General features: G+C 51.3%; 10 protein-coding genes across 10 annotated transcripts; 6 read left to right on the top strand and 4 right to left on the bottom strand.

The window, feature by feature from the left end:
* Positions 1–544: 544 nt before the first annotated feature.
* On the top strand, positions 545–1,635 carry TRIREDRAFT_49946 (uncharacterized protein; the record flags this gene model as incomplete). The annotated part of the gene is made up of 5 exons (XM_006966884.1): positions 545–606; positions 666–810; positions 901–1,011; positions 1,090–1,284; positions 1,350–1,635. The coding sequence occupies 5 exons, from the start codon at positions 545–547 to the stop codon at positions 1,446–1,448; spliced, it is 612 nt and encodes a 203-aa protein (XP_006966946.1). The 3' UTR covers positions 1,449–1,635.
* An 858-nt stretch (positions 1,636–2,493) lies between these two features.
* Positions 2,494–2,829, top strand: TRIREDRAFT_65117 (uncharacterized protein; the record flags this gene model as incomplete). Its single annotated transcript, XM_006966885.1, has 1 exon — positions 2,494–2,829. A coding segment is annotated over one exon (336 nt), but the record flags the coding sequence as incomplete, so codon positions are not given.
* Positions 2,830–4,995: 2,166 nt separating this feature from the next.
* Positions 4,996–6,769, top strand: TRIREDRAFT_4726 (uncharacterized protein; the record flags this gene model as incomplete). The annotated part of the gene is made up of 4 exons (XM_006966860.1): positions 4,996–5,214; positions 5,290–5,923; positions 5,991–6,313; positions 6,398–6,769. The coding sequence occupies 4 exons, from the start codon at positions 4,996–4,998 to the stop codon at positions 6,767–6,769; spliced, it is 1,548 nt and encodes a 515-aa protein (XP_006966922.1).
* A 126-nt stretch (positions 6,770–6,895) lies between these two features.
* TRIREDRAFT_109211 (uncharacterized protein) lies at positions 6,896–8,683 on the bottom strand (the record flags this gene model as incomplete). The annotated part of the gene is made up of 4 exons (XM_006966990.1): positions 6,896–7,577; positions 7,662–7,903; positions 8,030–8,042; positions 8,172–8,683. 4 exons carry the CDS (start codon positions 8,681–8,683, stop codon positions 6,896–6,898), a joined length of 1,449 nt encoding a protein of 482 aa, XP_006967052.1.
* Positions 8,684–11,418: 2,735 nt separating this feature from the next.
* Positions 11,419–12,926, top strand: TRIREDRAFT_122780 (glycoside hydrolase family 28; the record flags this gene model as incomplete). The annotated part of the gene is made up of 1 exon (XM_006966886.1): positions 11,419–12,926. Exon 1 carries the CDS (start codon positions 11,553–11,555, stop codon positions 12,924–12,926), a length of 1,374 nt encoding a protein of 457 aa, XP_006966948.1. The 5' UTR covers positions 11,419–11,552.
* Positions 12,927–13,150: 224 nt separating this feature from the next.
* On the bottom strand, positions 13,151–14,835 carry TRIREDRAFT_65142 (uncharacterized protein; the record flags this gene model as incomplete). Its single annotated transcript, XM_006966991.1, has 3 exons — positions 13,151–14,331; positions 14,439–14,638; positions 14,708–14,835. The coding sequence occupies 3 exons, from the start codon at positions 14,833–14,835 to the stop codon at positions 13,151–13,153; spliced, it is 1,509 nt and encodes a 502-aa protein (XP_006967053.1).
* Positions 14,836–15,372: 537 nt separating this feature from the next.
* On the bottom strand, positions 15,373–17,428 carry TRIREDRAFT_64971 (amino acid transporter; the record flags this gene model as incomplete). The annotated part of the gene is made up of 8 exons (XM_006966992.1): positions 15,373–15,518; positions 15,579–15,656; positions 15,713–15,793; positions 15,856–16,286; positions 16,343–16,692; positions 16,752–16,906; positions 16,983–17,196; positions 17,279–17,428. The coding sequence occupies 8 exons, from the start codon at positions 17,426–17,428 to the stop codon at positions 15,373–15,375; spliced, it is 1,605 nt and encodes a 534-aa protein (XP_006967054.1).
* A 1,084-nt stretch (positions 17,429–18,512) lies between these two features.
* TRIREDRAFT_71823 (fungal specific transcription factor domain-containing protein) lies at positions 18,513–20,766 on the bottom strand (the record flags this gene model as incomplete). Its single annotated transcript, XM_006966993.2, has 6 exons — positions 18,513–18,565; positions 18,699–19,086; positions 19,199–19,742; positions 19,797–20,222; positions 20,287–20,586; positions 20,657–20,766. 6 exons carry the CDS (start codon positions 20,764–20,766, stop codon positions 18,513–18,515), a joined length of 1,821 nt encoding a protein of 606 aa, XP_006967055.1.
* A 1,542-nt stretch (positions 20,767–22,308) lies between these two features.
* TRIREDRAFT_65067 (uncharacterized protein) lies at positions 22,309–23,537 on the top strand (the record flags this gene model as incomplete). The annotated part of the gene is made up of 6 exons (XM_006966887.1): positions 22,309–22,434; positions 22,486–22,656; positions 22,723–22,866; positions 22,927–23,013; positions 23,069–23,152; positions 23,220–23,537. The coding sequence occupies 6 exons, from the start codon at positions 22,309–22,311 to the stop codon at positions 23,535–23,537; spliced, it is 930 nt and encodes a 309-aa protein (XP_006966949.1).
* Positions 23,538–24,645: 1,108 nt separating this feature from the next.
* On the top strand, positions 24,646–25,602 carry TRIREDRAFT_65097 (uncharacterized protein; the record flags this gene model as incomplete). The annotated part of the gene is made up of 1 exon (XM_006966888.1): positions 24,646–25,602. The coding sequence occupies one exon, from the start codon at positions 24,646–24,648 to the stop codon at positions 25,600–25,602; it is 957 nt and encodes a 318-aa protein (XP_006966950.1).
* Between the last annotated feature and the right edge of the window lie 327 nt (positions 25,603–25,929).

Genomic DNA, 25,929 nt, shown 5'->3' on the forward strand with positions numbered 1-25,929 from the left:
TTGAGTACCAAAACTTCTGACACCGCTCTTTCGCCGCTTTCGCCGCGTGCACTACTCTGTCTGCCGCCGCCATTGAGGCTCGGGCGGATGGATGATCGATTAGTACCCGGAATTTCCGCTTAGTGATACAGCGGGGAAGAAGGGTCAACAGGCTGTGTCCCCGCAGCTTTCAACAGAATGAAGGGCCTAGCAATGCTCACCATGCTTGTTTCTCGCTCCGTTGAGTAACATGGTGGGTTGCTAAGATTAAAACACAGACGAGTACCCAAGGGAATTCTCTGACTACTAACCTAGGTACCTAAGGTAGGGGCAACAAGGCCACCAGTAGAGTGCATCCATCAGGCTACCTTATGCTATGCTATCCCGTAAAAGTGACAACTACCACCAAACTATTAATAATCATGTTGGGTGGCTGTCTCAATGAATGGAATCTTTCTGGAGCTGGGTAGTCATATATAGGTAGAGGTGGGAGGAAGTTCGAGAACCGGCTCATCTCAGGTCTCTTACCTATTACACGCACATTGTCTTCAGTGCCATTATGACCATGTCCACTCCAGTACTTCACTACTTCCGCCTGGGAAGCCTTGGTAGGGGTGAAATCGTCCGGTAACGAGGACTCGAATGCTGCCACATCTTCATGTACGACCTGCTAATGCCCGAGCCAGAGTGTTTTTGCGAGAGCTCAATATCGAGTATGAGGATAAATACTACGAATACGATGATACCTGGCCAGGCGTCAATAAATCTCTGGGAGTTAGCATCACTGGCACTCTGCCAGTCTTGAAAATTGATGGCAAAAGGCTCTATCAGGTAAGGGCGCAATTGTGCTGCGATTGCCGCCGCCGTGATGCGTCACTGCACGATGGGCCAGCTTTGCTAATAAAGGGGAGCCAATTCTAGCACCTTGCCATTCTTCGTTATCTTGCACGCCGCTCCGGTGCCTACGATGGTGAAACAAACTACGAAAAGTATCTCGTCGACGCTGTAGCTGACTTGTACAATGACTGGCGAGTAAGTAATCCTAAATGTTAAACTTACTGCGCTCCTATAACGTTCAGCAATTGTGACTTCAGCTTACCTTCGTTTCAGACTGGTTGGGTTAACCAACTGACCGCCAAGGCGACCGATTACAAGGACAGGCACGTTACGAAATTCAACGATCTCTTCACCCATTTCTACTCCCTGGATAACAGTGGCCCCTACCTGCTGGGCAGCAGGCCTACCTACGTCGACTTTGCCGTCTTTCAAGCTCTCGATAACGACGAGTGCATTGGCTGCGGCCCTGTACGTTGACCCTCAACATGTGCATTCTTCGGAGCAATAGAGCTCGTGCTGACGACCGCCGCTAGGATACCCTGTCAGAGCCGCTGAAGAAGCTGAGGGAGGCCATCCATGCCCGCCCAAATATCCAGCGCTATCTGGCTGAGCGAGCAGCAGCTAACAAGTAGAGCTTGACAACATAACACCCGGGGATATTGCCTGTCTTATTGCAAAGACAGATACTGCCACTTCGAATGTATAGGGACTATCGCAATGCAAAAGACCTCCAGAATGTACCACCCTTCTTCAGAAAGCCTTGCTTCAGCTATCCAGATCTGGCAATAGCTGAGGATTTGAACTATCGCCCTTTGCTGCGCATCAGACGACGCATGATTCCAGAATCATATACTGTACATCGTCCATTGCGCCTTGTACCTACCACTGTCCCAAGATAGTCCAGCTGAATTACATTCTTATCGTATAAGAATATAAAGCCTTTCTGGCGTCTCCTACGTGCAGCTTTAGAGAACCGTTGAGACAGTCACGACGGCATGATACTACCTAGTAACCGCACCTTTGTGCCCATGGCTTCAATTGATGCATTTACGCAGCTAGCTAGGTCAATATCCTGGACTGACGGGTTGCCGATGCTTGGATTCGACTGCAACGGCCGTTACGGGGTGGACTGCCACAAAGTGCGCCATTTAACGCCTAGATTCAGAGCTGACTTCGTGTAAGATTCTAGCCTCTAATTGCAATGGTAGGATGGTATGGGGTGTTGACTCCTCCCTAATAAGATATGTAGATAAGGATATAATCTGCCCTCAATCGCCATGGATGGACTAGTAAGTAAGCACAAAACGCAATTCTGCACCACTTCATTTCCACACCGGCGCCCTGTTGCTTCACGTCATGGATCAGATTAGCTTGGAACTATTGTGCCTGATCGCCGAGCATCTTCAACTCTCTGAATTGTGTTGCTGGACGTTAACATGCAAGAAGATCAACTTTTTACTGAGAGACATTCTCTACGCCAAAGCGGTGGCTCTTGACATACAAAGAGGATGGCCCTATTATCTTGTGCGCGCAGCATTGGCAGACGAGGCTACGAATGCGTTCCAAAAGCTCCTGCGGCAGACTTCACTCGAAGTGATCAATAAAGCCAACATTGATCTGAGCGAGGTCCCGGGATATTATGACCGGAGCCTGCTGGAACCACCTGAGCTGGTGTCAATGCAAGTACCTCGACGACTGACCTCTCTCCTGCACGTTACTTCTCAGTTGTGCAGCCAGGATACCATGAAACTGGTGCTCTCGAGAGGAGCATTTCCAGATATTCTTGATACCTATGGATGGGCTCCTGTGCACTTGGCGGCTTGGAACGGCAATACAGATGCCTTGCGCATCCTAGTGAACGGAGGCGCCAATATCGACCTGAAGAAAATCTGGAATGAGCCGCCGCTTTACGACAGGTACCAGACGGAGCATTCCGGCACGACTCCTCTACACCAGGCAGCTTCCCGAGGGCATCTTCCAGCGGTAGAATTGCTGTTGGCGGCCGGGGCAGACCCGAAGATCAGCTGTCACAAGATGTGCGATGCCCTCGGCGCAACGGCAAAGTCTGGGAACATGGATGTCTTTCGGCGACTCCTTGAAGAGGGCTTTGATAGCGCGGCATTGACCGCAGCGCTGAAATACGCAGCAGAACAGGAAAACACGGCGATTGTGGCAAGACTGCTTGAGTTGGGCGCAGGGGCCCATGATGCGCTGGTTCACGCAGTGCAGCATGATCGTTTGGACAATATGAGGCTTCTCCTTGATGCAATGGCTGATCCGACGCGTGACCTATACCGAAATAACGTACTGCACAGGGTTCGCAGCACACAAGCGACCAAGATGATACTTGCGAGGTTTCCTGGCTTGTCCGCCGCTGCTCGGCCTGGATTGTTCCACGGAACTCCGTTGGAGACACTTTACGACTATGGCAGAGAGCACAATCCCCAAGAGCTGGAAGGAATTGCCATGCTGCTTATCGCGGATGGGTGTCTGATCCGTGAGCCAGTCCCTATCAACGAAGACAACGACCGCATCTCAAGCAATCGGAACGTATTGGAAGATGCAGCCTTCTGGGGCCACACAAAAGTGATCGAGGCTCTTCTTTCACGAAAGAGGTCGTTACTACACGTACGATATCGGGATCATGGTTCACCCATATCCGCTGCAGCATACTCGGCATCTGACAACAAGTTTGCGTGTTTCAAGCTTCTTGTGGAAGCGGGTGCCGATATCGACACCGTCCCCATATTCGAGCACTTGTACTCGATGAGTTTGCAGGTCGCCGGCACTCCCCGTCCTCATGAACAAAATGCCCTAGTTACACAGTTCCTTGTTGACTCAGGAATCGATATCAACAGACGCTCAGGATCCGAGTACCCCCTAATTCACGCTCTCTGCATGGAAAACGACCAGTCGGCCATGATCCTCATCAAAGCAGGTGCTGACATCACAGTCCGGTCCGGCCGACGGTTGTCAACGCTCCAAGAGGCCGCGCGACATGGTTGCCTGGAGGCCATGGAACATCTTCTCAGGGCGGAAAATGTAGAAGAGCTCATGATAAGTGCCGACAATGAGCCTCTATTACATTTAGTAACATGCGAAGCACATTTGAAACATGGCAAAGTCAAAGGGTATGTGAAGATGATGGGCCACCTTCTCCTAGGGCACCTAGATGTCTCCCCGGGAGATGTAGCTGGTGGTGCCGCCACGGAGCTCAAGGACCTTGCATATACTGGGCAGATGGAGGTTGTGAGGCGGTTGTGCAAACGAAACATAGTCGACCCAGGAGCGAAATATCGTTCAGGCACGGCATTCGACCAATTAGCTTCGTGGCATCCTGAGGAACTGATCGACTTGGTGGATGAAGCTCATCAGAAGTGGCCGAGACCGCCATCGACGGGTCTATTTGGACTTTTTCAGAGGAGAATCATTTGAAACCAATCGATTGAAGAAGAAGGTCAGGCAGAGGGAAGACGTCGCGCTCCGGGCCTCTGGTCATTGCGGTGATCCGCATGTCGAAACATGGTGACAATATGCTTCGCGACGATCGATAGTCGCAGGTATGGACGGTTGATACGAGTCAGCAATGCATTCTCACAAGGTTCAGGCATCGGGTGCCATTAGAGACTCGCTGGGGAAGGCGGGCATTCATGACCCAACTCAGAGCATTGGCCCTCTCTAACCCCCTATTGCACGGCCACGACAGTGAGAGAACTCGGTGAAGCCTTCACTCTGGGGTGCTGCTGGGCGGAGTCGGAGTCGGATTCGGATTCGGATTTAGCCCTCGATTGCCCTGCTGTACCTATTACCACGTCGCCAAACTCCATACTAGTACTAGTACTACTACATACCAAGCTTCACAACCTAGTTGTACTAGAATCTCTTCCCCGCATGATCCGCTTACTACCCGCGCCCCTCTCGTGACGCGGAGCCAGTAACGAGAAGCCTATTTGTCGCATCAATCGTCATAACCGCAATAAAGAGCAGTTCATGATTCCGACACAACTCAAACAATTAGCGTTCACACGCATATAAGTAGCTCCTCACATGTCTGCTTTGTCAAGAAGCTGATATGGCGCGTCGCTGATCTTGGGCGAGACACGAGGGTTACACACTGTGTTGAGAAAGCAAAGATTTGAGGGGCACCAAACTTTACAAGTGGGTGTTCACATCTGCAACATGGCATATCAAATCTTGGGGATAGCAGTCATCGCCGCCGTCTTTATTGTGCTCAAAATACTCAATGCAACCGATACGCCAAAGGTCAAGGGGATTCCTGAGATTCCCGGTGTTCCCCTTTTCGGCAATCTGCTTCAGCTTGGGGTCGACCACGCTCGAGTAGCGAAGAAATGGGCATTACAGTACGGACCTGTTTTTCAAGCCCGCCTGGGCAATAGGGTGTGTTTCTCTCGCTCCCCATCCCTCCTGACGGTCAGAGAGCAGAAATCACCGCTGACGCGATATACACAATAGCGGATTATATTTGTCAATTCCTACGACGCAGTGAAATATTTCTGGATCACCCACCAGTCGTCTCTCATATCCCGCCCGACGTTTCATACCTTTCACTCGGTTGTCTCCTCATCCCAAGGATTTACCATCGGAACGTCTCCCTGGGATGAGTCCTGCAAACGCCGCCGCAAGGCAGCCGCTACAGCATTGAACCGCCCTGCTGTCCAGTCGTACATGCCTATCCTCGATCTCGAGTCCACAATGAGCATTAAGGAGCTGCTCAACGACTGTAGGAGTGGCTCGCAGGACGTGGATCCCAGTCCGTACATGGCACGGTTCGCGCTCAACACATCACTGACCCTGAATTACGGTTTTCGCATTGATGGAAACATCAATAACGACCTTTTGGCGGAAATCACGCATGTTGAGCGCGAGATATCCAATTTCCGGTCAACGAGCAACAACTGGCAGGATTACATTCCGCTCCTTCGCATATTTGGCAAGACAAATACCAAGGCGGAAGAATATCGCCTAAGACGGGACAAATACTTGACCGACATGCTCAACGATCTGAAGCAGCGCATCGCAAACGGTACGGATAAGCCCTGCATTACTGGGAACATCCTGAAAGACCCAGAGGCCAGGCTCAACGAAGGTCAGCACCCTCTTTCTTCACCCGTCTATCAATCTTCTCGCATGTTAACACGTTTTGATTCCTCTAGCTGAACTAAAGTCCATCTGCTTGACCATGGTGTCTGCCGGACTAGATACGGTGCCTGGGAACATCATCATGGGCATGGCGTATCTTTCCACCGAACATGGCCAAAGTATTCAAGCCAAGGCTTTAGAAGCCATCCAGCAGGCATATCCCAACGGGGATGCCTGGGAAAAGTGCCTCGTTGAAGAAAAGGTTCCCTATGTCACGGCACTCGTCAAAGAAACCCTTCGCTTTTGGACGGTCATTCCGATCTGCCTTCCTCGGATGAACATTGCAGATATTCCTTATGAGGGCTCAGTCATCCCTGCCGGAACAACATTCTTTATGGTCAGTATACCTACCTACTCATGAGACGCCACATTTTCAGCCAAACGGTGTCGCAGTGTCAGTGCTGACAGTTTCTTTCCTCAGAACGCTTACGCGGCCGATTATGACGAGGCTCGCTTCAAGCTTCCGGAGCAATTCATTCCCGAGAGATTCTTGGAGGATAAGGAGATTGGCACGCCTCATTATGCATATGGAGCTGGCTCCCGAATGTGTGCTGGTTCCCACCTCGCCAACCGAGAACTCTTTACGGCCTATATCCGACTCATCACGAGCTTCGAGATTGTCCCAACAAAGGAGCCGAACCAAGCTCCAATCATCCACCCGATCGAATGCAACGCCACGCCCACCTCGCTGACCACTGATCCGAAACCATTCAAAATCGGACTCATACCGCGAGACGAAGCTAAGCTCAGAGAGTGGATTGCAGAAGCAGAAGAGAGGACAAAGGATCTTTGAACTTATGGCAAGGGGCTTATTCCATGTTTGTAACACTACTCTTAAAAGGGCCAAAGCGGTCCAAACTAGATTATTGCGGTCTCTTCGGTTAGCCATCACCTCCCTTACGGAGTAATAACCCAACCTCTACACGACAGCCAAAGGTGAACTATCAATGCAGAATCGGGCCCCAAATATGAAGACTCCGGATGCAAGCGCAAGCGCACCAGCATAGAACATGGCAGGTCGGTAGGCATGTAAACCGCCATCGGCGCCGCCAAAGCTTTCCAATATATAGCCCGCAATTGGGGCTCCCTGTAGGCGAGCCAATCCAGTCAGATGATGCTTGTCAATGGTCACACGGGACACAGAAGGGAAGTGCAAACCCACCATTAGATACCCTCCAACCCAGCCAGTGACCACCATGCTCATTGCAACAGCCACTCTGGCGCTCCCAAACACCTTGCTGATGGCTGTTGGCATGGTAGAGAAGAAGGCTCCATTGGCAGCACCGTTGATGACGACAAAAACGATGAGTGGCGCCAAGGCTGTGGATGTTGGCCAAATTGCGAGCATCGTGACGGCTGTCAAGACAAGCGACGCGAGGACGGTATTGATGGAGCCAACTTTATCGGATGCAAAGCCTGAGAGAATGCGACCAGCTGCAGACGAGAGGCTGAAGCCCGCAACCAAGCCAGCCCCTACATTGGTAGAGAAGCCCAGGGATCTTGTGTATAGTGGAATGAAGAATGGCGGGACAAACAAGGGGAAGGTCCCTATTGCACTGCCTATGAAGACTAGCACAAAGGTCGGTGACTTGAACAGCTTCCTGATTGAACAACCATTCAGTCAGTTGGGCACTCAATCAGTACAGTGTCAAGCCAGTGAGGCTGTGTGTCACTGCATGTCTTACCACTCAATGAACCCCCGTCGCTCAACTGGAATCCTCTCCTTCATGAGCCACGCAGCGGGGAGGCCTGTTGAGAGCGTCATCAGTCCGAGGATGCGATATGCCCACGCAACGCCTAACTTGTGAATCAACGAGTCCAATGCAAAGCTGATTGCTGCGCCTCCGAAGCCGCTTCCGGCAAACATGAAGCCATTGGCCAGGCCCCGTTTTGAACTGAAGTATTGCGACGGAACCGTCGATATCACCTAGTTCGTATTCAATATCAGGTTCATGATGCTCTGCGTTCCTGTTTGTATGTTGTGCTCGGTCCTGATGCGCATGCTTGCGTTCAAGGGAGCGTGTGGAGGTCGGTGAGATGAGACTGAGCTTACGGCGAAGATTAGGCTGTTGTAACCATCTTGATTAGCAGCCTTCTTGATACCTCTTGGACTCGAGACTGGGCATAATGAGATGATGGAGAGGAAGAATGAAGCAATGGGGAACAATGAGGATGCTGCTTCTGTCGCTTCTCACCTGACACCAAGCCCCATCACCACGCCAGAGGTAAAAAATAACGCGCCGACATTCGTGACTGTGAAGCTGCTGAGAATCTCGCTGCCGCCCATGCACGCCGCTCCCAGCATTGCTGCCGCACGTACTCCCGTCTTCCGCACGACCAACGAGTTCACAATGGCCAGCGCCGAAATCAAGGCCGCCTGCAGCGACCCGACAAAGGAGAGCACCGCCGGATCAGCCAGGCCATCCGCAACCAAGGCGGTCTGCATCACGCCCCAGGCATATGTCGTGCCGAGGGACCACCACAGCAGAACAAAGCCGCCGCCCACGATGACCCAGCCATATCCTCCCTCGGGAGCCGTTGAATCAACTTCTCGAGAGGCCACAAGAACATGATCCGCAACGGTATCGATTGTCGTGGATGGCTGTGGTTTGTCATGGTTGAGATTGGCGTGGCGCAGACTCCACCCAGGGCTTGGAGAGGAATTCGCGACGAGCTCGATAGCAGTCGTGGTCGATGTTGACGCCATTGTGACAGTGACACCTACCGGGTAGGTAGTTTAACAAGGCGACGCAGGGTATCATCGCCTCATTGAAGACGCAAAAGTGAGTGGCCTGGAACCCCGGGTTTTAGCATATGATACATTCTTCTGTCGTGTCTTTTGTAAGCAGAAGGAAAATTCTATCACGACTAATATTCTGCTCGTGTGCCGGCCTCTTTAGTGGGTCTATTAATTTCTCGTGAGAAGGCGTCTTTCTTGCCCCATGAGAGCCAATCGTGATGACGGATCTATTACTCAGTACTTGGAAGAATGTAGTAATAGCACATAAGCTTGGGACGAACTGAAGAACAGTGATAGTAATCTCCAGGACAAGTTTGAACATGTGCTTCCTGTATACCTGGGTAAAGCGTCGGCCAAGAAATTCTTCGCCTTGTCGCATCTTGTGATAGCACCAGGTTATTCATGATCAACGCTCAATTTGGTCGGTCGACATGCTCATTGGCGGCCATACATAGAAGTGGTAGGACACAAGTTAGCAGGGGGTACATCAACAGGTTTGAGATGGATATCCTGCTAGATCGGAGCGAGGGCATCGAAACGCTGTGTGCTCACTGCATGTGAGCAATTTGGTGTATCTTACGCCTGATATGTAGGGTACGGCCACATACCTATGTACGTAAGGTACTATCAACAATGATGTTGGACAGGGTCTTTCTCAACGCCCAACATAATATTACCTAATGGTCTTGATTCGCTTCCTTTGACGAGATGGCATGGCTAATAGTCTTATTTTTGCCGGCACAGAATACTAAAACACCAAGCACCATGCCACCACGTGTGTCTGTGCCTGGCTTACACGCGACACCCAATTCTTCTAGTACCATCGTCGCGTTCACCAACTCGACCTCAAAACCCATTTAAAGATAAAACTTGTATACAAGAAGCGACCTCCATACTTTCCCCTCAATTCAGGCTTCGACGGGCCTGATGCCATCCTTGACGTATCACCCCGCTCGCTGATCTTTCCCGATATTGATGCCCAGTGAACGTGCGTTGAGGATTTCCGGCGTTACAGCGATTACCAATGTACCATCATGTGCCCAAGTCATTGGACACCCAAAATCAAGGCCGAAGTCTCGGGAGAGCCATGCAACAGGTAGGTAATGGGTTGTCCCAGTTGAAATGGGCTGTCACATTGCTTCTGTTGCATGCGTAGCACCGGGCCACAAGCATTTGAGCAATTGGCAAATTGCAACGGGTTAATGCCGACAGGAGTCGCTGAGAGTCAAGAAACTACTGAACAACTGTAGTATCGCGGAAACAAGAACGCCATGGACTCCTCTTTCTTCCCAGCGAGCACCTAGCCAATGCCATAGCGTAATTGGTGCGTTGTTAGCATTGTGTTCCTGCCATATGGGGACTGATGCCTGACGGCTGAGCAAGGTGCGCAATTGTTCATTCTCATGCCAAATAGGCAGAGCCTGATGGTCACAGGCTGATGAGCTGACAAACAAGCACAGCGTCATGGCCCATGAGGCGATGAAGACAGACGTTCAACCTGTCTTGGCCCTCTACGAGTGGATTTCTTCAAGATAATCCACCAGGAGCATGAACATGTCTTGGGCATCAGTTTCTTGAATATTGACCGAGTATCCTGCCAAATGTAACCCAACAGAGACCACATTGCATCCAACACGTTTTCATTTCGTGCAAGTCGTGGTAGCAGCTGCATTATGTGTGACGCTGCTGTGGACCCAACAATGGCACCCTTTACACGCACTGCACACCGGCTGACCTGATACATCTTGCTTGTTCAGGGTTCTAGATCCGTCTCCCGCAATATATGCTTCAATCTGCGGCTCATCGAAAGCCATATCCGCCGGTGTAATGTGACGACGCCAACTTAGTTCAGCAAGCATGTCGTACATGATGTAGGATTAAAAGCCGATGATCCGGCCTCGTGCCACAAAATGTGTTGATTAGGCGCCGGGACTCTGTAAGGAGTAGCTGCTTTCACCCTCCGCCTACGGCTCTGCTCTCTCCACCGCCAAGGTCTCGTGTCATTCATATCCCGAAGTGGGGGGGTAGCAAAACCTGGGGTATTGCCCCGGCAAGAAAGTACTAGCGGCATTTGATAGAGTTGCCTGGGCACGGTCATGAAGTCGGTGACTTCACGAGCCTCTCAAGCACAAGCAAGGTACCTAGTTAGCGAGCCATGCTCGGCCGATCAGCATGAACAACTCCCATTATAACCGAGAGCGCGCAGCGCTTCACAGCATCTCGGACCATCTGAGACGTCATCTCATCTCCTGATTGGATCGGCAAGCCACAACTACCAACGTCCTCGGCGCAGGGAGGCTTGGTATTGACGCGAACGCGAACTTGTAGGTTCCCACCCTGCGTCCAAGGCGGCGGGCGGAAAAAAAGGCCTTGGCACACGAAGTAGCATTTCGCAACATATCGATAATGAGGTATGATTCGCTGTACGTTCGCCTCGGACTTGGATCGTGCTATACTCGTAGCTGCTTGTTTGTCTTGGATGTCTAAATATGGGCACGGCAACATTTTGCATGATTTGGCTTAGTGCTGGCCTGTTCCCGGAGGGGTTCAATCTAGGCTGTGACGCAAGGAAACATCGTACGGCTCCTGCTTAAAGAGTGCTATCAGGATGTCGAATGCGCTATAGTTCGTTGGAAAGCCACATAAATAAGAGGCAATTCGCGCGGACCTTGGGCGAGTCGATACAGTGGCTAAGACGTAGACACAGGTGCCTACCATCGGCGACTCGTCAAGTGTCTGACAATCAAGCTGTCTTATCCAGAGCCGGATTCTCTTCATCAGATTTACGGATTGCTGATAATCAGTCGTTTGTCTGCTTATACCAACATTCGACAGAATGGTGGCGCTATCGTCCATCATTCTGGCGGCATTGCCCATCGCTCTCGCAGTGTCATCTTCGGCCCCTGATCTCATGGGCAGGGAGGCAAATGCTGCTCAGACGGAATCCCATTGGGCAAACCACGCGGCGGCTCAAGGTCGCCATTTCTGCTATGTTCGACCTGATGCCGACGGCGGTGATGATGCACCGGCCATAATGGATGCTCTCAACAACAAATGCAACTCAAGGAGCCTTGTCATCTTCCCTGGGCCCGTGTACAACATCCAGACAAACATGACGACCTTGAACCTGGAAGATGTTGTCATTTATCAATTTGGGCGCATGCTCTGGAGCACGGACATTGACTACTGGCTTTCAGTATCTATGCCCGTTGGCTTCCAGAATCAGAGTACGGTCTGGTACTTTGGGGGCAACAATGTCATCTGGGACGGTTGGGGTGTTGGTACGCTTGATGGCAACGGTCAAGTCTGGTATGACTGGGCTAGGAGTCAAGGAAACCTGCCTCACCGACCGATGAACATCAACTTGCGCACCCTCACCAACTCCGTCATCCGACGGATGCGCTTCGTCCAAAGCCAGATGTGGACAATGGCCATTACGTACTCCCAGCATGTTGAGCTGGATGACATTTATGTCAACAGTACTTCGACAAGCCAGTGGAGCACGCTGAACACGGACGGTTGCGACACTATCTTTTCAGATAGCATCACTTTCAGAAGATGGACCGTCTCCAACGGCGACGATGCCATCGCCCTCAAGATGAACTCGAGTAACATTGCTGTGTATGACAGCTATTTCGAGAATGGACAGGGCATAGCCATCGGGTCCATGGGACAATACAACGGCCGATACGAGTATCTGGAAAACTTTTATGCGAAAAACATTACTCTCAAGAATACTGCTCATGTCTCCTACCTCAAGACATGGGCTGGCATCTCAAGAGGGTACCCCCCCAACGGTGGAGGTGGCGGTTACGGGGTCGCCCGAAACATTACCATCGAGGACGTCAAACTCATTGGCGGACGACAGCAACCCTTCTTCGCCTGGCAGTGCGAAAACTACTCCGGATACGCCGGCCAAGACTGCGACTCTTCCCTGTTCAAGATGGAAGATGTTGCGTGGAGGCGGGTCAGCGGAACAGTGCAATCTGGAGTGACGGAGGCGGCCTATTTCCAATGCAGCGCCGCGGCTGGAGGATGCGATGACTTTGAGGTGACGGGCTTTGATGTTACCAAGGAGGGCACTGACGAACTTCTGGCTATATGGGACTGCTTCAACGTAAACAATCCCGTAGGCTTTACCTGTACCGAGTCACAAGCCCAGAAAATGAGCTCAGACGTGACCGGCGGCCATGGCTCCAACAACAAGTAGGACTTGGACTGGAGAGCCGCCTGAATGATCAACAAATTAGATGATATATGACAAGATATATACTCTACATACCGCCATATAGTTCTATGTCTACCTTACTGGATACTGCTTGATACCGCTCTGGGCTCTGCTTACCTTAGGTCGTCCCCCCCCCCCCCCCCCCCCTCCCTCTCTTTCTGTCGAAACCTGTTGAGCACATTGACGCCTACCGCCCGCAATCTTCTCTACAATCGATTCCCCATGTTGACATGCACAGCTTTGATCTGAGAATAAGCTTCAAGGCCCGCCTCACCAAGCTCCCTGCCGATACCACTCTGTTTGACGCCTCCAAAGGGGACCCGCGGATCACAGTCTTGACTGCTGTTGATCCACACCATGCCGGACTCAATCTCAGCCGCCATACGATGAGCCCGCTCGAGGTCGGTCGTGAAAACAGCAGCACCCAGGCCGTACGCTGTGTTGTTTGCAAGCTCCAATGCCTCATCCTCTGTCTTGAACCTCAGGATGACAACGACAGGTCCAAAGATCTCTTCTTGGTAGACGCGCATGGAAGGATCGACATCGGTGAACACTGTTGGGGCGACAAAAAAGCCCCTGCCATTTCTCCCAACATCTAGAGGGTGCCCTCCCGCCGCAACTGTTGCGCCCTCCTTCTTGCCGACTTCGATATACTCCAAGACTCGTTCGTATTGCGCCTTGGAAACTTGCGGGCCCTGATATGTGTCCCTTGCCCACTGGCTTCCTACTTTGCTGACAGCCTTTAGAGTCTCGAGGAACCTCTTGACAAAGTCATCATACACCTCGTCTTGAACCATTATTCGCGACGTAGCGGTGCAGATCTGGCCCTGGTTGGACATGATGCCTAGGTGAGACCACTTGACGGCCTGCTCCATGTCGGCGTCGCTGAAGACGACGAGTGGCGATTTTCCTCCAGTTTCTAAAGTGATGTTCTTCAATGTCTTGGCCGCCGACGCCATGATCTTTGCGGCTGTCGCTGTTGAGCCTGTAAAGGCGATCTTGTCGACCAGGGGATGATTCACTAGTGCAGATCCGGCATCGCCGCCATACCCATTGATGAAGTTGACGACTCCGGGTGGGAACCCAGCTTCTTCGATAAGCTCCCCGAGAACGAGAATGCTGAGGGGCGTCTGCTCCGCCGCTTTCAGCACCACAGTGTTGCCACAAGCAAGGGCAGGGCCCAGCTTCCATGTGGCCATTGAGAGGGGATAGTTCCACGGAATGATTTGGCCAACAACTCCGATCGGTTGACGGAGGGTGTAGGCAAACTTCTGATGCGTAGTGCTGATTGTTTGACCGTACTGCTTGTCTGCCCACCCAGCGTAATATCGTATCACGGCTACGGCTTCGACGAGATCAACGTCCAATGCTTCTTGGTACGCCTTGCCTAAACGAAAAGAACAGCACATTAGCTTGGCGTCCTTGCAGAGGTATCGTTCAATGAAGGGCCGAAAAGTCTGTTCTGGGCTGTGCATCAGCAGGCCTTGTTCGTACCATTGTCCCACGCGTCAATTGTCGCAAATATTTCCTTCTTCGCTTCCAGCAAATCGGCCAGCCGAGTCATCAGGCGGCCGCGATCAGATGCCGAGAGCTGTTTCCAAGAAGGATCCTTCAGTGCGGCCTTTGCCGCCCTGACAGCCTTGTCCACGTCCTCAGCGCTAGCAGCCTGAACACTTGTGATGACCTCTTCGGTGCTGTGATGGCCGAGTTAGCAAAAGGCGGCGCAACTTCAACATTGGGTCGCTATTGATTTATTCGCGTACGCTGGGTCGATGGATGCAATCGTCTCGCCGCTGGACGATGCAACAAACTCGTTGTTTATGAAGAGGCCCGTGGGCTGGTTCCATTTTATGCCATTGGGCGCAGTGAGCTCAACTGAGGGAACAGCCATCATCAAATAACTGGATCAACTTCTCGTGGACTGAGGACAGAACTTGTAATATGTGACGGGGGAGGGGTTTTGAGGAGAGGCGATGTCAAGCACATATGTATAGCGATGATATAACCGCACGACTTCAGTGGCCTCCGTGTCTATCGGGTGGCCCCGGCTGCGAAACAGCAGCTATAACCCCCGATAAAAGTTCCCAGAAAGATGCTGTGTGCAGAAACTACAGCCATTTACGCCCCCACTCCTACGCTGATGTGGGTTTGGATTTGGATAAAGGGCGGGGTTACACCCGAAGTGTATAATTGAGGGAGCGCTTTCGGCCGCTAGAGATCTGGGAGCCAAACACCGGCTTGCGAAGGGCGGATCAATGACTCGTGGAAGGGAGACGGGGAACTGTGACGGCGTGTGGAGCAACAGCAGTAATAATGAGTGGTACATTCCAAAGAAGGAGGCAATGGAGAAAGAGCTTGAGGACTACTTTGTACAAGAGTTGTTGGACGATGTATGAATTATCGTTAATGATGTGAGGGCCAAAGTTCATCAGATCAGGTTAGAAATTGCTGCGTGCTGTGCCACCTCTTCGACATGCTGTTCTCGACTTAATGCCGAGAACTCAGTCTCAAAGTCGATTGCGGTTGTGGAGATGACTTTCGACTTGAGAAAAAGCTTGAAGAAGACATACAGAGCTTATAAGTAGCTTGTTAGCAGACCGATAGGAAGTTGGGACGATCCCGGAGGCACCTTACCGATGAAAATACCGACATTCAGGTAGCAGGTCAAGAACCCTGCGGCAGTAAAGTGTCCTTTGACGAAGACGTCGAAACCTGACGTTGATGCTGAGCATGAACAAATATGTAGCCCACGAATGGCAAGTACATACCTGAGAACACGATTATCAAACTCACCACAAGCAAAGTCGCCCACGAAATATAAGGCTGCAGTGGACTTTTGTAAGGTAGCACTGAAAATCTCGTTGGCTGAAGTTACCAAGCGATAGTGGGCATGAACGGAGGTATAGCTTACAGTCCCTCGAAAAGCCTTGCTTTCTAAGGCCAGTGTAGAAGCGTAGGTAGGTTGCTTCAATCACGACCCAGCCAATTAAGCCGGATATTGTAGTAATATTGACAAACCACCCAAAGACGACGGACGTATCATTGGCAACGTTGAGATAAACTAGAGGCAGCAAAAGGCAGGTCAGGCCAATGGCATAATAAGGGGTACCAAAGCGGTTGCACTGCTGGAAGATTCGAGGGGCATGTCCATCACAGCTTAGACCGTACAGAGTGCGCGAGGCAATGAAGATGCAAGCTGAACCACTGCTGATGGCAGACGTGCATACAACGGCGTTGATGATGGATGGAACGACCTTCACGCCAGATCGCTGGAAGGCTATGACAAAGGGCGATTGTTGCGCAGTGCCGGTGGAGATGGAGAGAGACGGATCGTCGTAAGGACTGTTGAGAGATATGAGGATCTGAACTTGTTGTAATGGAATACAGACATCACTCACACAATGAGGCCAACGATGAAGATGCTAAGAACGTAGAATAGCAGAACGCGGTAAAACGTCTTTTTCGTAGCCGCCGGGATAGCTTTCCTAGGTGAGCGAGTTTCGGTTCCGGAGATCGCCACAACCTGGATGTTGCCGTAGCTAAACGCTGCCGTGAGCATGACTTTCCAGAAAGCGAGAAAGCGTCCTGCCGCGCCGGTCTCTATATAATCATTAAACGCTCCCGGATGCTTCCAGTAGCGAAAACCCAAGCGGTCATGATTGGGTCCTCCTCCGAGGTCGATAACAAGGCCACCGATGATGAGGCCAAGAATGAGCATGATCTTCAGGGATGCGAAGATAACTTCGGACTTGACACAGATCTGTGTCAGTGATCTGGTCTCGGACAATGACGTCGGAGGAAACGTACCTCGCCGTACAAACGCACATCGCAAAGATTTAGAGTGACAATGACCACCGCAAAGACGGTGATCCAAACGCCAGGGCTCACCGAGTCGTTCCAGAATTGTATGACCGTAGCTGCGGCGCTGATCTCTGCAGGAACCGTAATGGCCATGGTGTACCCTGGCTTGTCGTAAGCATGCAGGGCAGGAACCGCCACGCCGCGCAACGCGACGAGAGTACACCAGACTCAACTCACAGAAATTCCAGCCCGTCGCTGCCCCAAGTGCTGGCTCCACGAATTTGGTCGCATGCCGGATGAAACCACCAGTTGATGGCATGAATGCGGTGATCTCGCCCGTCGTGTATGAGATCCCGCCAGTGACAAGTCCCATGACAATATACGCCAAAAGGGCACCTGCTGGACCTGCAGCTGCGATTGCTTGCCCTGAGCCGAGAAACAAACCAGTGCCCTATTCAGACGCGGTTTGCTGTAGTCAGTATGTTGTTATCATGGGCTGCTCAGCACAGCATAGTACCTTGACTTGGACGTACAATCATTCCTGCAATGGCAATCATGTTGATATGGCGGGAGCCTAGCTCACGTCTGAGACCACCAGTCTCGATAGCGATTGATGAAACGTCTCCATTGCGAGGCGTGTCGGTGATCACAACACTGCGCTCCAAGTCTTTCTCTGTTGCCATTGGGCTGTTCACTGTGGTTTGCCGCGATGCAGTAGGCTGGGCTGGCTGCTGTAGAGTTTTTGTATATGTCACTGAGCAGTTTCTTTCTCAACCAGCGCCGAAGATTGTTCAAGGAGTATTCGAGTTTCTCCGCATGGGACTTGGGAGGCGGCTAGACAGCTAACCCGTATGCCCCAGGCAATAGAGAGGATGGCGACCCTTGCTGGCAAGGTTCCCCCCCCCCCTCCACGGCATGAAGAGGGATCCGACCTTAGCAAGAATCAGCTTTATAATCCTACACACTGGCTCGATGCACTTCTCGGCGCATCTTCATCAATCGGACCTGCTCAAGCGCACAGAATGTTACAATCGAACTGATGGTTCACTTTCACACGAAATTAATAAGAGAGTACCACGGTAGTTTTGGCAGAAATTAGACAAAGAACGAATATACTAACTCAGCCCGGATGTGCCATCTGTTGAACATTCGTTCACCATTGCCGGCGTCTACAAGTCAGCTTTTGATCGCCGGTCCGACTTCCCGGTACGCTTGCTCCACTGGGCGGTATATGCCAGTTGTCGCGGTCCGTACATACACCAAATTGACGCTGAAGAATACAACCATAGGCGGGGTAAATGTTGTATTTCGTAGATGAATGGCACTCCCGCTCTTGCTGCGAATGTGCAAGAATCGGAGGCCTTGCTCCGTGACCCATAACAACGTGACTGTTACAAGCAAACCAAGCGACGTCCTCTGCCAACTTCTTCGTCCATGATGGCACAATCCGCTTCTCAGCAGGACTCCTTCCAGCTGTATGATCTCCGGGTCGAAGTTGTTTGCCCTCCAGGAAGGCGAATCATTTGCGGAGCCAAAGCAGGGGACTATTTCACCATGCGAGGAGAGATGATCTTTCTGCCGCCAAACCAGGGCATAAGTATATACTCGCTGTGTAAGAAGTGTATATACCTGCCGAGAGAGGGACCACTTCTAATTTGAGGCAGCCAGCGTTATACCACTTCTGCCTGCAAAGCAAAGGGTCACATCCCCAAACGACTGGATGACAACCGACGCCTTGGTAGCGTGTCCTGATCCAAATTGCCCATCTCAACTGAAAATTATCAGAGAAGGCATTCGCACATTCAGCCACTCGGAAACGACTATTGTTCCGTTGCATCCATGATGTACAAAGGTTATGGAGTCATTTTTCGATATGATGCGGGGAGGACGGTGTGTCACGAAAGTAGTGAAGCCTCAATATACAGTCATTACATCAGCCCGCCAATAACATACCGTTTTGAGTGTTGAACGCGGCACTTGCCAGAATATCAGCCCATGCACCGTCGTCCATGAATAACGGATCCAAGTCAGGATGCGGAAAGATGAAGACGTCGGGGAGAGGTTGCTCAAGCGGCTGGGGCATGGCCTGGTTGACTTCTGGTGGTAAGAATGGTAGCTTGGATGACTCTGAGTGATCATGGTCTTCAGATGCATGTCGATCTAGGCCAGAGGTGATTGTAGGCGTTGCGACATTCTCCTTTCTATTTCTCTGAGCAACCTTTGTCGCAATATTGTGAAGAAATCGTGCTTGCAATTCGCAGCTCGTTCCTGGAGCTGACGCCTGGTGAGAGAAGGCTTGAGCGGCAGAACGAATGACAGATATTGTTGAGGACTCTATTTCCTTTACTACTGTATTGGGTGCAGATATGAGAAGCTAAAGAAATCGACCTCCAACATTAGGATCGCAAAGCCTCCTGAGACCACGGGTATAAAAGATGTAGAGTAGGACTTACCTTGACGAGAAACGCCGCGCTATAGGCAGTCATGACATGAATGGAGTCCTGAGCAAAATACAGCTGGGTCGAATGTTGTGACACCAGCTTCAGCATGTCCATGGCACCTGTGAATGCGGCCCAGATGATGTCCAAATGGAGAGATGATTCCGAGTATGCTGAGGAAAGCACGTCTTGGAGCGGCAACGAGAAGAGCTGCAATCGAAAATGCATCCCGTAGAACCGGATCAGGAATTTGTGGCACGTCTCTTCTTCGGGCAACAGCTTTTTGTCCACCTCTTGGACCCAGTGGCGCTCCCATCTCTCAATGCTGGCTTTCTTCAGCGAAAGTAGGGTTTCCATATCCTCCAGAGGTACTCTTTCGCCGCGCGAACGGCTGGGAGCATGAAGAGAAAAGATTGAGGTGCTCATCAGTCTCAGATTGACAAAGGCACCAAGCAAGTCGTCGTTGCGGTCTGCGATGGCATCAGTGCACCAAGTGTCGATCGACTCTATGAAGGCGTTGCGCTCAATCATCCAAGGCCGTCCGGTTTGGAGACTGATACTGGGACATTCTTAGTTGTAGCACTTTATATAGGGGGGCTACGGGCTAACATACCTTCGATCATAGACAAATAGCACATACCACGTCCGCTCAATGTTACGAATTTCGCGTCGCCTGGCTTCGCCCATGGTGAGACGACTGGATGTGGAGTAGGGTGCCAGCTTGTGCCACCCCATGTCCATACACATGCGAATGGCATATCCTATCGATGTCCATGCTCGCGTATCTTGTGGTTGCTTCCAATAGGTGAGGATGAGGATGGCCTGGACAATCTCTGTTGACTTGAGGCCATTCCGAAAGACTTCGGTGTAGAGGTGTTGCGCATGGTCATACAGCGCATTATATACGATGGGATTGAACGCCTTTGCAGACATTGCAAGAACAGCTGTGAATAAGAAGGGCGACTTTTGGCGGACGTAGAAGAAAGTGTGCAGATGGGGATCCAGCTGACTTATATACGGGTTGAGAACCAGAATGAAACTACAAGAAAGCCTCGCATTAGTCTTTAACGGGAAGATAACGCCGTAGCTAGTGATTCACAAACTTCTCGAAAAGTGATTTAGCAATGGAGAGGCTGAGGATGCCCATCTCGATGGGATCTTCTGGTCGGCCTGGGGGAGATGCTTCCGGTGGTTCCATAGCATCACTATCTGCGGTGCTCAGTATTCGGCGCAGCGAGAATTTGCCACGCATTGCCTCCTGATTGAGCACTCCGGATGGCTGTAAGTTGCCAGGCTCCTCAGCCGGTACTGTTTCTACCATCGATGGAGCGCTGTAGCCCGGCGTCTTGTTCACAGCTGAATTTGCGGCACGCGGCGCTGTAGGCGTGTTCCGCTTGGCGATCCTACAAAGTATGGAAGTCTCGTCAATTCTCATCGTCTGGGACTCTAAGGCTCCCGGAATGTCTCACTCACTTCGTCCCAGGCTTCCGGCCTCTACGATGCCGTTGAAACACGCAGTCGAGAGACTTCCGCGCGCACCGCTCGCATTTAGAAGCCGGTTGGCTGCCTTGCCGGCATTTCATCTTTACCTTTCGGCATGGGAGGCAAGCATTCATGGCGAGGTCAGTGTGTCACAAACGCGTTAGTCACGGCAGCAACTGGCTCGCGACGACCCGATATGTCAGTTGATGGTGGAGATTCAACTCGGCCATGAACGCAACAGCCAGGACGCGAAGACAATCGTCGACATTGGAAAGGATTGGTGGAGACTGTGGGCCTGAGAGCGATGACCAGGTCTCTTACAGGCTCTTTTGCCTTTTGGTGGGTGAGACTGACGAGCATTGTCGAAATGAGTGTCGTGTGAGAGACACATGCCAGGTAGGTAGGTACCACGGGGGAGTTGGTTCGGCGGCTATCAGTGGCGCTTCGTACTCTCAATGTTTTTAAAATGTCACAGATACCTTGGGTATCTCTGCGCCATCACAATCGTCATTGAAGGCCATCCATCATATCGCTCCATATCATAGACCACGAGGCAGGTGAAGCGCGTACCACTCACATCTTACCCGATAGTGGACGCGACCGAATCCCTTTGGAAAAGCCGGTGCGTATGTCGTAAGAGGCCGATCGGCGATCTACACGAGATCAATGCTACCCGAGCAATTACTGATGGGCGCCGGTGACTTTTACTGTATAGACGCCGGTGGCTGTAATCTCACATGGCAAGATGGGCGCTGCAGTGAAAATTCACGAGCTGTTGGGAAGCTCGAGGCAATAGCCTAATCGCCGGCAAACACGATTGTTGACCAGCCCATCATTGAAGTCGGCATCCCATACATCATTGGCGGCCGAATTGGGGCTTGCATACCGAACTGTCTTGCATCAAAAGCTCCCTCAGCATGGCCATCCCACATCATGGCAACGGTATCAAAACGGCGCACGTCAATATGATGACGGACACCATCATCGTTAACCTCCCTGCGGATGGCCTCCGTGTGGTGATGAGGTCCCTTTTGGTGTTGTTTCCAGAAATCACACGCGATTTCGAGCTCGAGACGAGAAAGTTCGTCGAGTTGAGGGCCATGTCTCTGATGAAAGAGAAGGACAGGAAAATTTGCCTTCCGAGTCTCGTCAAGATGCAACAGATCGCGCGCAGTATGCTTGGCTGCGGGCTGTCATTCGAGAGTCTGCAGCTTTTCGAAAACATAATCTCTCAAGGGACGGTCCTAGTTTCGCGCAGTATTAATGACAGTTCAGGTGAAATGCGATCCTTGCTGACCAGCGTGGATGGCGATATTGTGCAAGCCATGACAGCCGTTCAGAAATCCCTCCTTGTAGATACCGGTGCAAGGGCCATGAACAACACAGAGCATTCTCTAGTCGACGCTCTCTATCAGTCCCTGGCGAGCTGCCATGCCACTCTGAAAGCGACAAGCCAAGAATACCCATTCAGTCGAAGCCTAGTTTCTACGGCTGGTATCCTTGGGCTGCCTCGACCTGCTATCGCAGATGAGTACCAGAGCCTGGCAAAACAAATTTCCATGATCCCACTGCCACCAGTAGCAAAAGAAACGTTCCTACTGAATGGACGCAGAGTCCCGCGAATATTCTCGGGTCTTTGGCAGATGTCTAGTCCCGCATGGGGGGCTGCATCGTCGTCGAAGGTTATTGAGCAGTTCTCAAGACATGTCCAACAAGGATTCACAGCCTTCGACATGGCTGACCATTATGGCGATGCTGAACTTGTGTTTGTAAGTAGAAGGAGTGAGTTTCACACAGCCACGCACTCACCTGGCCCGTAGGGTCGCTTTGCATCAATGTATCCTCATCGAGATGCGATCTTCACGGCAACGAAGTATTGTGTCTTCCAGAAAATGACGGTGTCTCGGGAGGCCGTCCAGGCAAATATTGCCGAGCGATGTCGCCGTTTGCAGACGGACAAGATCGATCTACTGCAATTCCATTGGCAATTTGTGGGTGATCATGCGTGGTAATGGGCCGTCGTTGAGATAAAGGTTTGGCGCTAACAGATGCCATAGTATCAGCATCGGGAGTATCTCGATGCTCTACGACTCCTGACGGAAGATGCCCGTGTTGAAATGGTTGGTCTATGCAATTTCGATACGAAACATCTCCTCGACGTGGTTGAAGCGGGTATTCAAGTACTCACCAATCAAGTTCAGGTATGGCATGTTGACCTATGTTTTTCTTTGGGAAGAGCAGCTAATTCACAACTACCTTAGTTTTCTCTGGTTGACTCTCGTCCAATACTCGAAATGGCAGTTGCTTGTGAAACGCACAATATAAAGCTCCTGACATATGGCACGCTGGTGAGCCTTTTGCGAGAGGGATCATTTGGTTGACATGCCTAACGTGATGACCAAGTGCGGTGGTTTTCTCGCCGACAAATGGCTCGGAAGGTCTGAGCCCGATATATACGATGGGTCAATTACACCAAGCCAGCGAAAGGTACCTAAATGGCATGGGGATAACACTGCCGCGACGCTGGACCTTTGCTGACCATAATGGTCAATAGTATTTCGAAATGATACGCAGCTGGGGCGGCTGGGGCCTCTTTCAGGAACTCCTGAGGGTGCTACGTATCATTGCTTCAAAACACCGAGTTTCGATATCAAATGTCGCCACTCGCTGGGTGTTGGACTTTCCATACGTGGGCGCGGTCATCGTCGGTGCACGAATGGGTATAAGCGACCATACAGATGAGAATCTGGCCAGCTTTGGTTGGTCCCTGAATCAATCAGATCTCGACATGATTGAGGAGGTGTTGAAGCGAAGTCGAAGATGCGAAATCTTCAAAGACATGGGGGATTGTGGATCGGAATATCGTACTTGAGCAAAGTCCAGAGCTGGTAAAGTGCTGTGGTATTGGCGGCCATGGTACCATCAGGTCTCTAGCATATCAATCAGATCGAAGTTCTTGCTTGCTGGAAATGGGAAGCTCATTCTTCCAGCGTTATCCATCAGCGGGCGCAGCCTTGCTGTCATCCTCTCCCACAGTATAGCGACAGCTCAGTAAGTCGAAACAGTCTTTGCCGGGCTTGTATAGCATGGCGGATCGCCCTTCACACCACTCAAGAGCTCGCCGATGAAAAGAAACCTGACGACTGCAGCACCTCCTTGTCTATCTGCAGGACCCAGCTGTCAGTCCGGGTGAACTCCGAATGATTGACTTGTCTAGGTACATTGGTGAGATCATGGTTGAAGAGAAGTTTCACATCCTCTCGCAATCGGGTCCTGAACAATGGTTGCAGTGCGTTGTTCGATTTCGATAATGCGTCATGTTCTTCACCTGTTCGGTTACGAGAGGTGGTGCTATCATGGTTGCTGCGACAGTTGTCGCTCCCCAAGGAGGATGATTCAACGGCAAGTTCTAGTAATGGGGAACTTGACCGTACTTTAGAGATACACGGACAATACAAAAGCTTTGGGCTACCGAGGTAGACAACGCCAACCTAGGCACACTTGCTACGATGGGGGTCAGAAAGGTCACGTCTTCAGGCCTTCGCACGGCTCAACCAGGCCATTATCCTAGGTAGGTATCCAATCTGCCCCAGCTGCAAAGTCCGAGACGCTCTTGCTCAGCTTGTCCGGCATTCGGGTCGGCTCAAACGAACCATGGAGCCAGCGCCACATTCGGGTCGATTTTCCGATTGACCCGACCCGAGTCCCTGTTATGTTCGCCAACCACTTCCTTGTTAACGTGACACCCGCAGACGACGAATATATTTGCAGTCACATTCTACGCTGGTAACCCCTTTGAGAAGTAGAGGTATAAATTGCCTCCAAATTCCTTGTCATAGAACCGGCAATACCCTAGACCACGCCCTTCCAACTTGATCTGTCAGTTCCATAAGGGCTTGGTTCATAGGCCTAATTTCTATCAATATAACCTTGAATATACCTCAATCCACCTCATCGTTATTCCGGTCGGGAGCATCAACATGAAAGCTGTTCAAGTTTTGGGCACCCGAGAGAATCACCGCATTGTCCTGTCAGATACCTTATTACGACCATCTCCTACAGGCCATCAGATTCTGATCAAGGTCCACGCTGCCGGAATAACAGCAGACGAAGTCATATGGCCCGAGTTGTACGCCTCAACTCACCGAGTACCTGGGCACGACATCTCCGGCACAATTGAAGCCGTCGGTCCCGAATACGATGGACCGCTGTCTCTTGGGCAAAGCGTCTATGCCATGCTTGCTGCAGACAGTCCTCAAGGAGGTCAGTCAGAGTATGCCATCGCCATGCCAAACGAGGTCGCTATCAAACCGCTCTCAATCTCCCATGCGCAGGCAGCTGCACTCCCCATACCTGCGTTGACTGCATGGGAAGCTGTGTTCAGTCGCATGAAGCTTACACAGGGCAGCAAAGCCCTTGTCACGGGGGCTTCGGGGGCTGTTGGAGCCATGTTTGTTCAGATTGCCAAGAAGCTGCTCAGTGCAGAGGTCATTGGTCTAGCTTCGCCTTCAAAGTACGACTTCGTCCAAGAACTAGGAGCAACCAAGGTCTTGGATTACGGCTCCTTGGACTGGTGCGACAAGATACACGGAGTTGATGCGGTTTTCGATACAGTCGGAGGTGAAGTATTGACAAAAGCGTGGAAAACGGTCAAACAGGACGGGGTCATCGTGACAGTGGGTGATCCGGCTCCGAGTTGGGCTTTCAATGGGGGACAGCCGGAAGAGTCACAAACGTATCCAGGGGTAAAGTGCCTGCACTTTATTGTGTCTCCGGATGGCGATGCACTTACCCATGTGGCCTCACTTATAGACGATGGCGCATTGAGGCCTATTCCTGTTCAGGTATTCGAGGCGAAAGAAGCGGTAGAGGCTTGGAAATATGCATCGCACAGAGGCAGGAAAGGCAAGGCAGTTATTCAATTTCTGTCTGAATAGGGGCTTGCTTGCAGTTTAGTTGGGCAACATGCTGTCTGTACTGCGATATTCCGACTTTTCCTTCAAGCTGCCTCATCCAGTGCCTAGCTCCATTGTTCTTAACCACCCGATAATTCAATTAGAAATGACATGTCTTCAAAGTCTGTTTCGGTCGGTACAGAGTCGCAACCTATCTGTCCAGCTCCATCTTGCTGTCCAAGGACAGCCTTCGCCATGAGTTTTATTTCTGCGAACCAGTGCCTCGCCTGTGACCATATTGTCAAGAACGCTTTCAGGATGCCTAGAAGTAGTCGTACTCGATCCTTTGTCCATGAGAGTTCGGGGCCG

This window comes from Trichoderma reesei (genome assembly GCF_000167675.1).
Source record: "Trichoderma reesei QM6a unplaced genomic scaffold TRIREscaffold_15, whole genome shotgun sequence".
Classification (NCBI taxonomy): Eukaryota; Fungi; Ascomycota; class Sordariomycetes; order Hypocreales; family Hypocreaceae; genus Trichoderma; species Trichoderma reesei.